Source organism: Heptranchias perlo, chromosome 6, assembly GCF_035084215.1.
Source record: "Heptranchias perlo isolate sHepPer1 chromosome 6, sHepPer1.hap1, whole genome shotgun sequence".
In the NCBI taxonomy this organism is placed as follows: Eukaryota; Metazoa; Chordata; class Chondrichthyes; order Hexanchiformes; family Hexanchidae; genus Heptranchias; species Heptranchias perlo.
The window spans coordinates 14,050,652-14,066,567 of NC_090330.1; the positions used below are offsets into that span (position 1 = coordinate 14,050,652).

General features: G+C 40.7%; 1 protein-coding gene across 1 annotated transcript in view; it reads left to right on the forward strand.

Annotated features, from left to right (window-relative positions):
• Window positions 1-2,340: 2,340 nt before the first annotated feature.
• Window positions 2,341-15,916, forward strand: part of gabrb3 (gamma-aminobutyric acid type A receptor subunit beta3) — a 387,525-nt gene continuing 373,949 nt past the window's right edge. Inside the window, exon 1 of the mRNA XM_067985792.1 lies at window positions 2,341-2,441. Coding sequence (XP_067841893.1) covers window positions 2,341-2,441 — 101 coding nt within the window. The remainder of the gene's footprint in view (window positions 2,442-15,916) is intronic.

The following is a 15,916-nucleotide window of genomic DNA, read 5'->3' on the forward strand; positions in this document are numbered from 1 at the left end:
AGTTCAGGCCTCATTTAAATATCGCTGGCAAGTTGTAGGCGCCAAACTCTCCAGTTGTAGGAGGGCAGGAAATCGGCCAGCTCCCAAGCTTAGCTGGCCAGCAGGTCCAAATGGGGGAAGCGATTCCAGAACACGGGAGTGGGGGGGTGGCATTAGGCCACAGGTTTTTTGGTGAAATTAAGAATTTCTTCCGCAGTTTCTGGACCGGCCTCCAGCCGTCCCTTTAAGGACCGTTGGTTAGGCCGCCTCACTGCCTGGTACAAATGGGCAGAGTGTACGCCCATTTGTACCTGAAAGTTTCAATCGGGGTCGTACACCTGACATACGATGCCTATTTGCATAATTAAGCAGCCTCCTGCATGTTTCAGCTGGGCGCGTTGCTCGCCCATTAACAGGCCCACCTCAAAATTGCATCTAGCAGGTCTTGGGCTTCAGTGGGGCACTTTTCAACTGCCAGCCATCTGTTTTTTAGCAGAGAAACAGGCAGCCAAAAATTGAAAAATTACCCCAAGAGGTGCTATCAACCTGTCCGTGTTACTACCTGTCTAGTTCTTAGGAATGTAGGATAATCCCACAATATTGTTGGTGCACTATTATTTTACTTTGTGACAAGTTTCCGGCAATAGGGTTAGCGTTTGACTACAAAGAAAATGATAAAGCACATTTTAATGTTGCAATTATTCAATTAAAAAGATGGATAATTAATATTGATGTTTAACATGCTCAAAAGAAAGGTCGGTAGTTAACTTAATAAAGGAATATCTTTGTAGAAAAACTCTGAGCAGCACTTGAAGCAAAATTTTAGGATTAGGTATCACAATGATTTGCCACGGAATCAACATTTGAAGAATGGTACTTTGATCATAGCGGTGCTCAAAGTGGCCCAAAATATCCAGCTATGTTGATCATCAGAGGAATCCAGGGCGGTCTGACTGCTTATATCCCTGAACTACATGGAGGAAGATGCAATGTAGTCAGCAGATTGATAAGCAGGCCAACCTGCCTAGTAAACTGTGTCCGGCCTAATTTACAGTGTGATGCAAGAATGTAACATCACTGTGCAAACTGTAGAAGCTGGTTTGCATTGCATCACAAACATGTTTGGTGCCCTGGGATGCTCCAGGCACTTGCTGTCTTCTGCCATTCAAAGTGTGCAGCATGTGGGGAGCTGAGGAAGAAACTCTTGACTCCTGCGGCAGGTGAACCTCTTCATCTTTTTCAACCTCAACAAATGATGGCCACCTCCTTTTGCCAATTGAGCTTGAGGGAGACACTACCAGCGAGGTACAGTCCTTCAGTCTTTCTGCTCCATCACCCACGCTGGGATATTGGCCTCCCCTTCACTTTCTTCTGTGTCTTCATCTTCCTCCTTAGACAAGATGAAGACCCTTTCTTTTGAAGCCAATCTGGAAGTTTCAACTGAGCAAAGTACAATTACAGTAATAGGGTAGGTCCTTGCTACGATATACTATTTGGGAGCCAAACAGATTGTGCATCTTAACAAGGTGCACAGGGCATCTACAAGGTTTGGAGGCATGTTGCCCCCCACCGGCAGTAAATGTTCATTTTTGACACTTCAGTTGGTGCATTTTACAGAGTACCCACTTCTAAAATTGCTACTAAAGAATAATTCATATTGCAAAATGCACCAAACGAGCTGCAAAGAATGCCGCTAACATTGTTATTACACCACTATGTCGCCAGTAAGATCAGCTGTGTACCAAAACAGATTTTAAAGGCCACTTTTTAACTGTTTTAACTCTTTCTTTAAGTTCAGAGTGCCTTACCTTGGGCAATAATAGATTTTTAAAAATAAGCCATGCATAACGCGTTCAGTCTGTCTAAACACTTTTAGTTTGTGTTTGTCTGCATACCTAACTCCTGATATGTGCCCAATAAAGAGCTCATAAACTGCAGAAACGCCACTGATAGCTGCTGCTCTCCTCTCTTGGAAATCCGATTTTTGTTCCCCACTAATCCCTTCTTGCAATCTGCATTCAGCAGTGTGTCATCTACTCTGCACAGATTCGCGTCTACACGTCGTGACGATCTCGCCCATCGTTTAGGGCAAAGCTTTTTACGTTAGCAACTTGTGGATTTTTTTTTTGGAACCATCATATCTCTAAAAGAGACACAAATACAGACATATCAAAGTTCCAAACTGTATTTGCAAAGGGTTTCAATTCACGGACCAATTGGATATCCAGAACGGCACAGTCTGGAAGGACCAAAAGTCAGGATGTGTGAACTATCTTGGATCATTTGGGCATGTGGTTCTTGGCCGGTCTGTCGCTATCATTTTTAAAACTGTTACTGCTAAAAAAAAAAGCGTGCCGGATGATGTTAGAAATACTGGGTTTCATTGTTTGCATCTTGTTATTAAAAATCGATGGAGAACTTCCATTCGTTGCAGAAAACAATGCGGCCATGATTGTCAATTGGTAAGTCCCCGCTTAGTGTGTCGTGTCCAGAATCTGACTTTGCAGTTAGTGCCCTCGGTTGTGTGCTAGTATGTACTAGGAACCCATTAGAGCAGCCTGAGCACTTTGCTTGAATGTCGGTGAGAATAAGCAAGGCCATTGATCTGTGGGTTTTCATGGGGGAATAGACAGCACTGTAGATAATTGGTGAAACCCACAGGATATCCCGAATTGCATGTCACAAAAATGTAATCTGACTTGATCGGTCAATATAAACCAGTGGTCCTAATTAAAAACGGAGAAGAGTCACAGAATGATATCTTCAAAACATACGTAAAATTCCTGGAACACCATATAACAGAAACAGAAAGGCTTATTCGGTCACCGTAAACGAGTGACCTTGGAAATAAATCATAGGAAGATGCGAATGATTTACAAATATTGCCTTATTTTGCTACAAGAATCGTTTTTACCGATGCAAATCAATCAAGTACCATAACCCTATTGTATTAGTTTGCGTGCATGTACTCTTAGCCAGTATTTTCTTCTGAGATAAAGGTTAGCAGAAAATGCGACAGAATGGAAATCTTCTTGTCTGATCTGTTTGGGCAGGGAACGCAAGCTGCTTTTGATATTCTTTGCGTCCTCATTTCGCTTAAAATCATAGAAGAGTTTTAAGGGGATCTTTGAGATACTGATATATGTGTTATCCCGCTCAAAATTTTCTAAGTGATTTTGGGCCTTTTAAAAAAAAATTATGCTAATAACACGCGTCTGTACACATATAGTTATAGTTAATTGCATGTCAAAGCAAAAGTTTTGTCTGCGCATCGATGCAAAAGTGACATTATAATTCGGGAATCAGATGTGAGGATATTAAGGTGAGAGATGTGAGACCGTTTCCAATTGGCAGTCTCTCACCGCTTGGACCTTGAACACGCGCCAAGGAATACCCAAAAGATCCACTGGGACCTCCTGGCAACTACAACTGTATGAACTTACTTGTTCGATCTTTATAATGTTACAAGAAAGCAGGTGCTTCTGCCCATGTTCTCATAACATTACAATCACCCACCTGGATAGCAACGTTTTGCGCATGCATCCAAGCAGGCATGTCCAGAGCTCCTTACTGGTCAATTCAGTACAAGATGCAGTTAGCAGTTGATCACACATCTGCCTGCTGAACATTGCACTCTTACAGATACCAGTCTCAGACCAGAGGCATGTGTGTGTGTCAGCTTTTTGTGCTTTGCGCTAACACTGTATTTTCTATAGTAAATACAGAATGTATGAAATTCTGCAAGGACTAAAATTAATCTTTAAACACAACAGCAGTAATGTATATATCTTTTTTTTTTACCAAACTAGCAGGTGAGATTGAGGCTGGATCATTGTGCCCAAGAATTTCACTAAAATTATTTTTTTAAACTGTGTCTATGTAAATCATTTAAAAGCCTCTTACTGCGAATCTCTGATCAGGACTTTTGATACCGGCTCTAATTGCAGATTTTGAACCATTTGCATTGCAAAATCCATGGGGATATTTGCAGTTTTTCGATCATTTAGTAAAGCAACCTGCATTTGATTCACTCGCGGTGGAAAATATACTCCAGAGGTGTTAGAGTTACATGTCGAACGTGAACTCCTTTATTTATAGCAGCTCCAGCCCTGCAATCCGCGCCTTCTAATCGCTTTATGTAACACCACCGTCCACGTGAGTGTGAAATTGCTTCGCCACCAGCCAATCGGAGCGGGGTACCTCGGAGGGGATGACGTCAACGCTAAGCCGAGGTTCACGCGAGCTTGAGGCGCCGGCACGTGACTCGCGGGTGCTCGAAACGTGTCGGGGGTTCCCCCACCTTTAGAATTCTCGAATGGAACGCCGTTGTCAATCACCCTGGATCTGTCACTCAGAACCAGAACCGCTGCCTGCAGCTAATTCATTAAAATGCGACAGCGCCCCGAGGAAGTTTATTTCTGTCACCCACCCCCTTTTTTAATCACGGCGGCTTTGGTGGCGGCGTCTGCTTTATCTCCGCGTTTTATTCCGAGAGAGTGGCAGATAGGTTTCATTTAAAGGACAAAGGGAAAGCAGCAAATGTTGAAGATCTGAAACAAAATGCACCGATTAACCATTTAAACAAAATTCAATTTCGTGGTCTTTTAATCACAGTTATGGGGACATGGACCTGTGTGTGCTATTTATATTACAACAACTTGCATTTGTGTGGTGCCTGTAACATAGAAAAATGACTCAGAAGTTTACTGGAATAAAAACACTAGACATAAATATAAATGCTGTCTCATATCAATGAGCAAATGCAGGTGAAAATATAAACAGACCTGTGCTTGATAAGATAATTTCACTGCCCACAGTTTGACCTAATAAATCGTATTGGTTCAGACGAGACCCATCTTCTGCCACAACCACAGATTTGTTAATTTCATTAGTCCATGTGTAAATAACCTCTAAGTTCGGATAGGCATCTATTGGGAAGAAGAGATTAGAAATGTTAGACGGTGAACCCACCATTGCAACAGGTTGTTTACGTTGGCGTGGCTGTGACTTTCATGAGATGGCGTTCTGCTCGTGTGTTGGTTGAAACGAAAGGATTTAATAATAGCTGAAAACTACATTGCAACCTAATGTCATTTATCTGCTTACAATATCCGGGTGCTAATTGTTTTAACAATCAGTATTATAAATGAATCAAAATATCGTTTGATTTCAGTTAGCCATTTAGATTGCATTTATATTGCACATATCTATCCCCTCCAAATGTACCTGCACAGACCAGACTTATGTTACCATTCAAATTTCTTGAATTTTCCAAAACGATTAGAACATTGGTCCTGTTGCACACACTGAGGATGGTGCATGGTCTATGATCATTAATGGATACATCTGAACATTATACCAAAAGCAAACAATGAAAATGAAAGTGAAATCCAAGAAATATTTTTTTGCTGAACATAAGTGGCTGTAGGCACAAACTGCTACAATTACTGGGTGGTGCATCTTGCAGTCCTGACATCATCTCGTCTTGACCTAATTACGCACCGCATTCACTCGACGTCCCGCCGTACACCTGGCAGAGTAAAGTTAGACTACCACCTGCGAACTGGAGAAACATTTGAAACCTCGAAGTGCTGGGGATTTCACTGCTCCTTAAATGTGATGTGCAGCCATCGCTGATCTCAAAGTTTTACTCCCACTTCTGCTTTGCAGTGATACATAACTAGAAGTATAACTACAGCCCTAAGTTATATTTGCACGTATAATGCTTTTTGTGTAATACTGGAGCTCGTTGTTTCTGTTTTTACACTGGAAACAAAATGCATAGTTTTAATATGAGATGTGAGAGGTCACTTTAATTTTGATCACTACTAGCTTGCTTTCCTCACACTGCAGATGATGTGTATTACGTCTAATATGCAAAAGGTCACTTTGAAGTCAGTGGCCCTGAAAATTCACAGATGTTGGATTTCGAGCTGGCAGCAATTAGCACAGTTGCTAATTGGGGTGGTACCCAGTTATATCAGTTCTCTTGCCCCATGCATCAATGCACTTTGGTTTCCTATGGGGGTGGGGAGTTCTTGCATCCGTCCTCTTGCAGCATGATGTCAGGAATAGAGGCAGGACTAGGAGATAGCGACATCTGCCCTCTCCCATGGCACTGTTTCGAAGAAGTGCAGGAGACTTCTCCCCGGTGTCCTGGCCAACATTTATCCCTCAACCAACATCACTGAAACAGATTATCTGGTCATTGTTACATTGCTGTTTGTGAGACCTTGCTGTGTGCAAATTGACTGCCGTGTTTCCTACATTACAACAGTGACTACACTTCATAAGTACTTAATTGGCTGTAAAGTGATTTGGGCGTGCTCATCAACGTTTTAATTCCAGTTACATTTTAATATTAACAAATAGCTGAAAGGTCAATCAGCTCTTTGCTAAAATTAAAAAGCTTAAAAATTAGTTTTGAAAAGCTTAGTGCTCTAATCAAATCCCTGTGAACTTTTTTTAAACGTTTTTCACCAGTTGCAATTATACTGCAATTTGTATGAAACCAACATGGTCTCACACTGCTAAAATTTGATTCAGATGACTTCATCTGATTTACACTACATAATTTGTGTTTAAGCAAAGTTAGAACACTTCCCATCAATAATAATGCCTGATTGTACCATACCATGTTGAGACATCTCAAGGCCCATTAAAATGAATTCCATTTCAAGTGAAGTGACTGTTCTTATGTAGGAAAACATGCTAGCAATACTTCACAACAGCAGTGAGATGGATGACCAGTTAATCTGTTTTTCTAGTGGTATTGGTTGAGGGAGAAACGTTGGCCAAGACCCTGCTGTTTTTTGACCAGTGCCAGGGAATCTTTCATGTCCAAGTGAACCGCCAGTACAGGCAGACAGGGCCTTAGTTTAATGTCTTATCCCAAGGACCGCACCTCTGACAATGCTGCGCTCTCAAAATGTCACATTTAAAATAGTGAGGTGGAACTGGCCTGCAAAATTGATGAAGTTCAGTTGGGAGGGAATTCTAATAAAAGGAGAAAGTAAATTGAGAATATAATAGCATAATTTTATCAGAGATCTGTTTCTCCTTATTCATAGTGTTATTATAATTGTCTGCAATATCTTGTCAACTTATAAAGATACCATTCATCCAAATATTGTGGGAAACACTCCTGTTCAGAAAAGTGAATAATTCAGATAATCAATTGCATATTAATTAATTCCAATGGTCTATTGCATTAAACAATATTATCTCAGTACAGAAGCAAATGTAGCCTACTTTTAATTCAAAGTCAATTATTGCTTGAAAAAAATGTGAATTATCCAATGATTCAATAGCAATAGCACTGAAAGCATTTTGTGCTACATAAAATGAATTAATAGATAATTCAAGTTACACAACAGAATTAAAAGGATTAGAATGAATATTGTGTAATGAAATAATTATATACATAGGTCAGGCTGGGAGGTCCAACTGATTTGGATAAGTGACCTGTTTGGATAAGTAGAGTTGGAACAAAGAGCTTCTCACGGAATAGACAAATGTGTGGTTTGGAAATAATGAAAATAAAAATAAGTTTTCCACATTTGTCGTACCACCGATCACTTTACCAGCATGTTACCCGCTCTAGACAGCCTCTCTAGTAACTTTTCTTCTGCCTGTATCCAAGTGCTTTAAAGCAGCTGTAACACAATTACTTGCTGCTGTATGGAAAAGCAGCATTAAAGGCAGTTATTGTCACAGAGCGATTGAGAATTTGAATGTTTACATTGAGTAATGCGCCTGAAAATTTCCTCAATTATTTAATATACCTATCAACTGATCAAGTAGCATCACAACTGAACAATTTGAAATAAAAAAGATCACTCATCTGTTAAATATACTGCATGATGTGGAGCTGAGTGACACAGATCGGAAGGTCCGAGGTTCAATCCCCAGCCTGCGCTGAGTTAGGTCACCTCAACCAGGGCAGTAGTAAGAGTGCTACAATTGGCCTCACTGCTGCCCTGGGTTAGGGAAGAGAAAAAAAATCAGCCTTGGTTCTCATTCCTAGTTACTATACAGTTAGAATGAGCCTATGTGTACATCATGTGACAATAGAATCTGGAATGCTCCCCATGGTTGAAAAGCCTTGTCTAGGCTCAGACATAAACAGTGTGTTACTGGAGGGCATTTGTAGAACTGTACCCCACCATGAGTCAGTACCTACAGGAGAGGAGAGAAAAAAATAATAAGTGGTGGGAGGATTAGGAATCTTCTGCTTTCAAATATCACAGTGCAATCCTGCACAGGGCTGTTCATTGTGAACACTTTACTGAGCTTCACTATTAAATCAGTAAACTGGCTTGCAACAAACATTAAATAAATTGTTGAAACTTCCAGCCCACCAAGGCAATAAAAGTTTAATTTGTCAAATCTCAATTAGATTACTGTGATAGAATAAAATACAGAATGTACATTCTTTCAGGGTTTAACTGCAGACTTTTCTCCTGATATATTTGCAGTAATAATGTTACAATCATTAATCTTCCAGTGTGTGCAGCATTCACACATCAATAGCGCAGATTGCGCAGGTTGGTAATTCTGGCAAAAATAGACCTCATACTGAAAAAACACCCCACAAAGTTCACACTATCTATTCCAGGAGCTACCAGATATCCCGGAGTGAGTTCAAGTTCAACTAATCTCCTGCTTTAGATGACTCAATTTCGGCTCACCTTCTGAACTCCTCACTGAGATTACTGCCTTGTAATCACTTATAGGCATGGGTTATTTCTTTTATAATCTTGAATGGAACAGACTCTGCTGCCTTGAATCCCAGTCACAGTGCGTCACAACAAACCTATTCGAATTATCTTACAATGTCATTATTGCCCATCGTGAATCGTCTGTCAGATTTTATTGTCAGCCTCCTGCAGCACGATCAGAGTATTGTCTAGATCTGATCATTTGCAAAGTAGAAATAACCAGTCTCCTTGCCTGTTTAATTGGCAAGCTTACAGAGACAAATGGTTCATGTTGATAATGGGAGCAGCTATTATGTAATAGAAAAAGAAAGAAAGAACTTGCATTTATTACCTTCAGGACATCCTAAAGCACTTTACAGTCAATGAAGTACTTTTGAAGTATAGTCACTGTTGTAATGTAGGAAATGTGGCAGCCAATTTGTGCCTAGCAAGGTCCCACAAACAGCAATGAGATAAATGACCAATTAATATTGTTTTAGTGATGTTGGCTGAGAGACGAATATTAAGAAGGAAAGACTTGCGTTTATATAGCACCTTTCACGATCTCAGAATGTCCCAAAGCACCTTACAGCCAATGAAATACTTTTGCAGTGTAGTCAATGTTGTAATGTAGGAAAGACAGCAGACAGATCGCGCACAGCAAGGTCCCACAGACAGCAAAGTGATAATAACCAGATATTTTGTTTTAGTGATGTTGGCTGAGGGATCGCTATTTACCAGGACACTAGTGTCAGCCTAGAACACTAGAAAATTACAATAGTGTCAACCTAGAAAACCAGTTCTCAAAATTTTACTGTGCTGATTGCTAGCCTTGATTGTACTTGTACAGGAACTGCAAGCATCAACAAGACTTTTAATATATACAAATGGATCTCCCAGTTGCTCATGATGAGTCAGAAGATACAGGAGTAGATTTTCAACTCTCCCCCCGGGCACATAATTGGAGTTGTGGATCAATGAAAATGTCAATCGGGCGGTTTCTATAATGGGCAATCGATCCACAACACCAGTTTTATCCCCAAACGGCAAGTTGAAAATCTACCCCGCTGTTATGTAATAACAGGAGTGTTATACCATGTAACATAGAATGTATTATTAACTACAGCAAATCTCCCCGAGCATTGTTCACATTAAGTCAGAGGATATGTTGTTTTATAACAATGGGGTGTCATCAACAAAGTGTCATCGGAAGTAAGTGTGCTACTTAAAGGAATGGCACATTAAATACATAACTTTTAATATGTTATTGGAAGCAGGTATTTCATGCAATTACTCAGGCATTGCATCTCTCTCTTATCTATGTCATTTTTGTTTTGCTGCTTCTATCTATCATCCCCTCTATTTCTATCTTTCTGTCTCTCTCTGTCGTGATGTGGTTCTCTATGTCTCATTTCCTGTTTTCTCTCTGTCTTGCTCATCTTTTATTTCTTTCTCTGTAATTTTTTGCTTCCGTTCCTTTTTCTTCCTTCCTTTCAGATGTGAGGTAGGTGTGGTAGTTCAGGGAAGGAATCTTAGGTCATGGGTGGTGGAAAGGATTGAACCAGGGCTCCAATTAAGTTTTGGGTCATGGGCAGTGGGGGGAAGGTTTGTAGTTGTCGTGAGCAAGGCACCACATGCTCTAATTCTTTGCGTTAGACAGTCGCCAACATCACCTCCTACCCTTTTGACCTCTGTATGCCGGCTTTCCCCGTGATCCCCTGTTGCATTCCCTCCCCTTCATTCCTTTTCCCATGTCATGTCCCCCACATCCCCTCCACATGCCTTTCTAGCCCTGTCCACAATCCCTCTTGTTTTGCCCCAAACCCCTTGCCTCCCCTACACCTTCCTGTTTGTGCTCCATCCGTAATTTTTGGGTCGTGGGTGGAAGTGATGTGACCAAGGTTCAAAACAGGTTTTGGGTTCCGGGAAGGAGAGAAAAATTGGGCCAGGGCACAGGGTATCTCCTCTGCTACAATGACAATTCTTCCCCTACCACTGCCCATTCTGACCACTGCTTCCGCATCCCATCTCACTACCGGTGTACTTTGTGCTAGTGCCTCACTGTCTATCTTCGCCCCTCCACCTTATCCCTCTCCACTGAACAGCTATCCCCACCTCTCCCTTTCCCAACACTTAATCGCCCCACCCCTCTCTCTAACTCATTCCATATCCCACTCCGTCTGCCTCAACCCCCCCACCCTACCCCACCTCACTTATCTGTGTATGTCCTTGTCCTTACTCCCACGCTGCAGGCTAATCACTACCTCTTTAAAGAGCAGATTTGTTCTTTAAATTGCTTACAGAGCTAAAGAAAGGATAGGAGGCCTTTTTTCTTCAAAGCGCTTACAGCACTATAAATAAATGACAAACACAGAGAATATGAACTGACATTGATAATGATTGGAGGTCTCGGCCAGTGGAATGGGCCAGCGGGAGTGGCAGAGACCAGAACAGGGGTGGCACATGAAGGTCTGGTAGACTATGAAGAGGAAGCAGAAGAGGAGGCTAAACCCAGCAGGGGAGTCAGGGACCAGATTTAAGTTAATAAAACTTAAAATATTAAAAGGAGAAAACTTGGGTGGTACAATACTGCAAATGTACCTTGTATTGTTTCATCTGGATGCTGGGAGCAGATTAACATGGCTTCTTGCCCCTAGTTTTGGCTTAAAATAACAATATAAATTGTTCACCCAAACTTTCAGAAATTTTGGGTTAGGACTCTAGCTTCTACTAGGACATGTTTATTTAAAGAAAGAAGAATGAACTTGCATTTATATAGTGCCTTTAATGACTGTAGGACATTCCATAGCGCTTTACAGCCAATTAAGTACTTTTTGAAGTGTAGTCACTGTTGTAATGTAGGAAACGCGGCAGCTATTTTGCGCACAGCAAGGTCCCACAAATAGCAACGAGATAATGACCACATAATTTGTTTTAGTGATGTTGGTGAGGGATAAATATTGGCCAGGATACCCGGGAGAACTCTCTTGCTCTTCTTCGATTAGTGCCATGGGATCGTTTAGGTCCACCTGAGAGGGCTGACTAGGCCTCAGTTTAACGTCTCATCTGAAAGGCGGCTCCTCCAACAGTGCAGTACTCCCTCAATATGGCACTGAAGTGTCAGACTAGATTATTTGCTCAAGTCTCTGGAGTGGGACTTGAACCCACCACCTTCTGACTCACAGTGCTACCAATGAGTCACAGCTGACAAGTAAGATCTTATATCAAGTCAGTCTTTTAATTAAGGATGTTTGTAAAATAGGAACATTGGGAGATAGGACAGGAGCAGGCCATTCAACTCCTTGAACCTGTTCCACTAATTAATTAGATTATGGCTGATCTACACCTCAACTTCATTAACCGGTCTTTGTTCCATATCCCTTGATACCCTTACCTAACAAAAATCTATTGATCTCAGTCTTGAAAATTTCAATGGAACCAGCATCCACAATCTGCTTTGAAACAGCTATATTACCAAATAAATTTTTAGACTGATAAATAATGTTCAGTCTGAGTGTGACAGGCAGCCCAGTGACTGGAGCCCGCAATGCAAAAGTTGGTGAATTGGAATCACAGGCCAGACAGGGATTCACATTCACCAAGCCTCATTCAGCACTACTGGTCCATGCTTGTATATGAAGTACTGTACAGTGAGAGGAAACAGTAAAAACATGAGGAAAGTAGGGGGAAAAGAGAAGGCAGCAAAATAACATATAGAATTTTTGTAAAAAGCATTCGAGTGTGATTGTTACCTTTGTGTGGCTTTCTGTATTACTGCCTAAATATCTCGACTATATGCATGATGTTACCTGCTAAGAATTATTAATTTTCACTAGACTGCCTTTAGGCATTTAGAAAAAAATGGAAAATACACTTTGCCATTGATATCAAGGTTTTATAGCTCATTGAGTGAAGGTTCTTCTTGATTGACAGTTAATTTGACCAATTATCATGAAGATTATTGGTGATGTCATTGAAATGTTAAACTGAAGTGAGGGAGGATTGGTCTCAATTTTACACAGGATCACTTTCCACTTTTAGTTTCTATTTGGCCCTGAACTGTCCAGGACTGCACCTGGAGTTATTAATAATTATGTTGGCTGACTAAGGACAATTGCATGCAAACAACAGACTACACTTCACCTGAGTTTTTGCAAGTTTCTGGTGATCTGTGACTGAACTGTGTTTGTCTTGGAAAATCTAGGCTACTGAGTCCTGCTGAAGTTCAGGTCCATGGCATTCTCTGATACCTTACCAAACTGACCCTCTTTTATATGTGAGCTGCAACGATGAGAGGCGACAGGCTATTTGACTGTGGAAGAAATTTTGAACAAACCTGATCTCACCCAATGTTCACTTTCCAGCAGGGGGTCACTGGGTAGTGATTAGGAGCAGGAATCTTGGCTGGTATATCTCTTCCAGGAGCATTGAAGATAACTTTAGCATCCTTACTGCTGCCACAACTGAGATCAGTTAACTCTGGACAGCCCAGCAATCGTACTCGAGACCTTCTGGTCTGTATGGCTTTATGTTACTCCGGGTGATGAATATAACCGATGAGGCATTAGAGGAGGCTCCACAGATTTTTTTTAATGATTCCTTTTCTAGTTTCTTCTTTGTTTTAATTGCTATTTTGTAATGCAATTTAAAATTTTCCATTTGTAAGCCAAGATACTGTACCTCTTCCATTCAGAATATTCAAAAGTTACTCTAAATATATTTCTGGAGAATGCTCTCATTAATCTTGCCAAGTCCATGACGCCTTTTAATAATTTTGACCACTTCAATATTCAATTCTTTGCTATCAAAATTAATTGTACTGTCTCGATTAACAAATAATCAAATACAAGAAAATTAGTTTACTTGCACATTATATTAATTCACAAACTAATAGCCTCAAAGTCAATTATTCAAATTAAAAAATATATTTTTTTCCATTTCAGCAAAATATACCTGTTTGGTCTCAAAAAAATCACCATCATAGAATGCAATGAAAAAAAAAATTATTTTTCATGCTGCTGATTTCTCAGTGTTTCTTCTCGCTGCCCTGCCCCAGTCCATAATGCGCAGAAAAAAATCTTTCAGAAAATGAATAGAATTAAACCCCCACTTTATTTTATTTGCAAAATCCATTCACTTAAAACAGGAATGGAAAATGCAAGAAATGCATAGCAGGTCAGTCAACATCTAACTACGATAGATAGATTATTGTTTCAGGTCACCAGACCAGTGCCATCCGAAATGTTAACCTCCCTCTTTTAGATGCTTGCTGTGCATTTTCATCATTTTCCTTTTATTTTCTTTTAATCTCTACAATCAAGTTGTTTTCTTAACTCCACCTTCACATCACCATGAATGAACAGTGTCACATGACACCAGGCATCAATGTCGCGGCTAAAATTACAACTATTTTGTGTTCAGATACTGTACTACAACATTGGGAATAAAACCTGATGTAGTTTCAAGATTTTGACTGCTGGCTTTTACCAAGGGACCTATAAATGAAGTGAATTTTAAAGGCGACAGTTAGTTTAGGTATTTCCTCCAGGGCATGAGCTCATAATCTGAGTGTTGTGGGAGGTGACATCTTTCAGATGAGACATTAAATCAAGAGCTCGTCTGCCTGTTCAGATGGAAGTAAAAGATTGCATGGAATTTTTTCAAAGAAGAACAGGGAGTTATCTTAGTGTTTTGGTTAACATTCACCCTGCAACTAACACCACCAAAGCAGAGGAACTGGTCATTCACCTCATTTACTACATGGGACCTCACTGTATGCAAATTGCTCCCCTGTTTTCCTACAACATAACAGTGACTGCACTTCAAAAAAAAGTAGTCCATTGGCTCTGAAGCGTTTTGGGAGTGCGTCGGAGGTGGGAGGAGAAGCCCGGGGTAGGGACGGTTCCTTGTGGGGTTGCAATCCTGCTCCTGATGGCATACAAGGAAACCAAATAAAAATTAAAGTAGCTTATATTATCGGCCCTCCTCTGGGTCTGCTCCTGTGTGGCGTAGGCTTCCCTGGCGAGGCTGGCACCGGGCGCTGAGCACGCGACTGCGCGTTAAAATATAGTTAGGGTCCAATTGATGTCATTGGACGCCGAGAGTTGAATACGTATGAGGCCCTCACCTGCCTGCGGCAAAGGACCTTGCATGCCTCTTGAAACCCACGAGTTAAAATTACGCCCGGGGAGAGTCCGGTGCCAAGCTGGAGGGCAGGACACTGCCTCTATTTAACCTACCGCATACCCTGTTCTTATTGGGCATGCGGTGGGTCAAAATCATCACTTTTTCAATGAAGAATAGGGAGTTCTCGTGGAGTCTTGGCCAATATACATCCCTCAACATACACCACCAAGACAGATTAACTGGTCACTTATCTCATTGCTATTTGTGGGACCTTATTGGGCATAAATTTGTTGTTATGTTTGCCTACTAAACAACATTGACTACACTTCAAAAATAATTTATTGGCTATGAAGCACTTTGCAATAACTTTAGGATATGAGAGGTGCTAAACAAATGCTGTTCCTTCTTTCTTTGTGGGACCTTGCTGTTGGCTGCTACATTTACCCACAGTGATTGCCCTTCAAAAAGTAATTTGTTGGATGTGAAGCATTTTGGAAAATCATGAGGGATATGATAAGGTGCTACTTAAAAAAACAAGTTCTTTATTTCTTGATTTATCTCATCATCTTGTATTAAGGACCTTGGCCCTTAAGCTAGGCTTCTCACTTAAAAAAGTTTCAACATAAATATAGCAACGAACATTCACCAATGCAACTTACATTTAAACTGGATACATATGAGGTCCTTTCCCTCCCTGGATGAGTCATTCTGTTGGTGATAAATGAAAACTAATGGGATGAATTGCACATGGGAGGATGGTCTCACTCTACATTGGGTCACGAATATATAGCAAACCCCCACCACCACCACGGTTTAAAGCAATTGCCATGCTGCTTCTGATGCTAGATCATTTTATTCAGTTTTGTTTTTAGTTACAATTTTAAATACACTTACAGCTTCCAAATTTAAGGGGGCAAGCATGGACGTCCATAGGGAAGTCTTCTAGTTGCATAGGACACTCAGCAGAAATGGTTAACCTGTAAAACAGAACATAGAGCCCGTATAATGTTCTATCCATTCCAGAGATTTCTTGCAGTTACTTGATGAAGGTAGTGGTTGAAAATATTGGTAACTCGCTGAATCATTCATCTGCAACATTCATTAAGATCCAG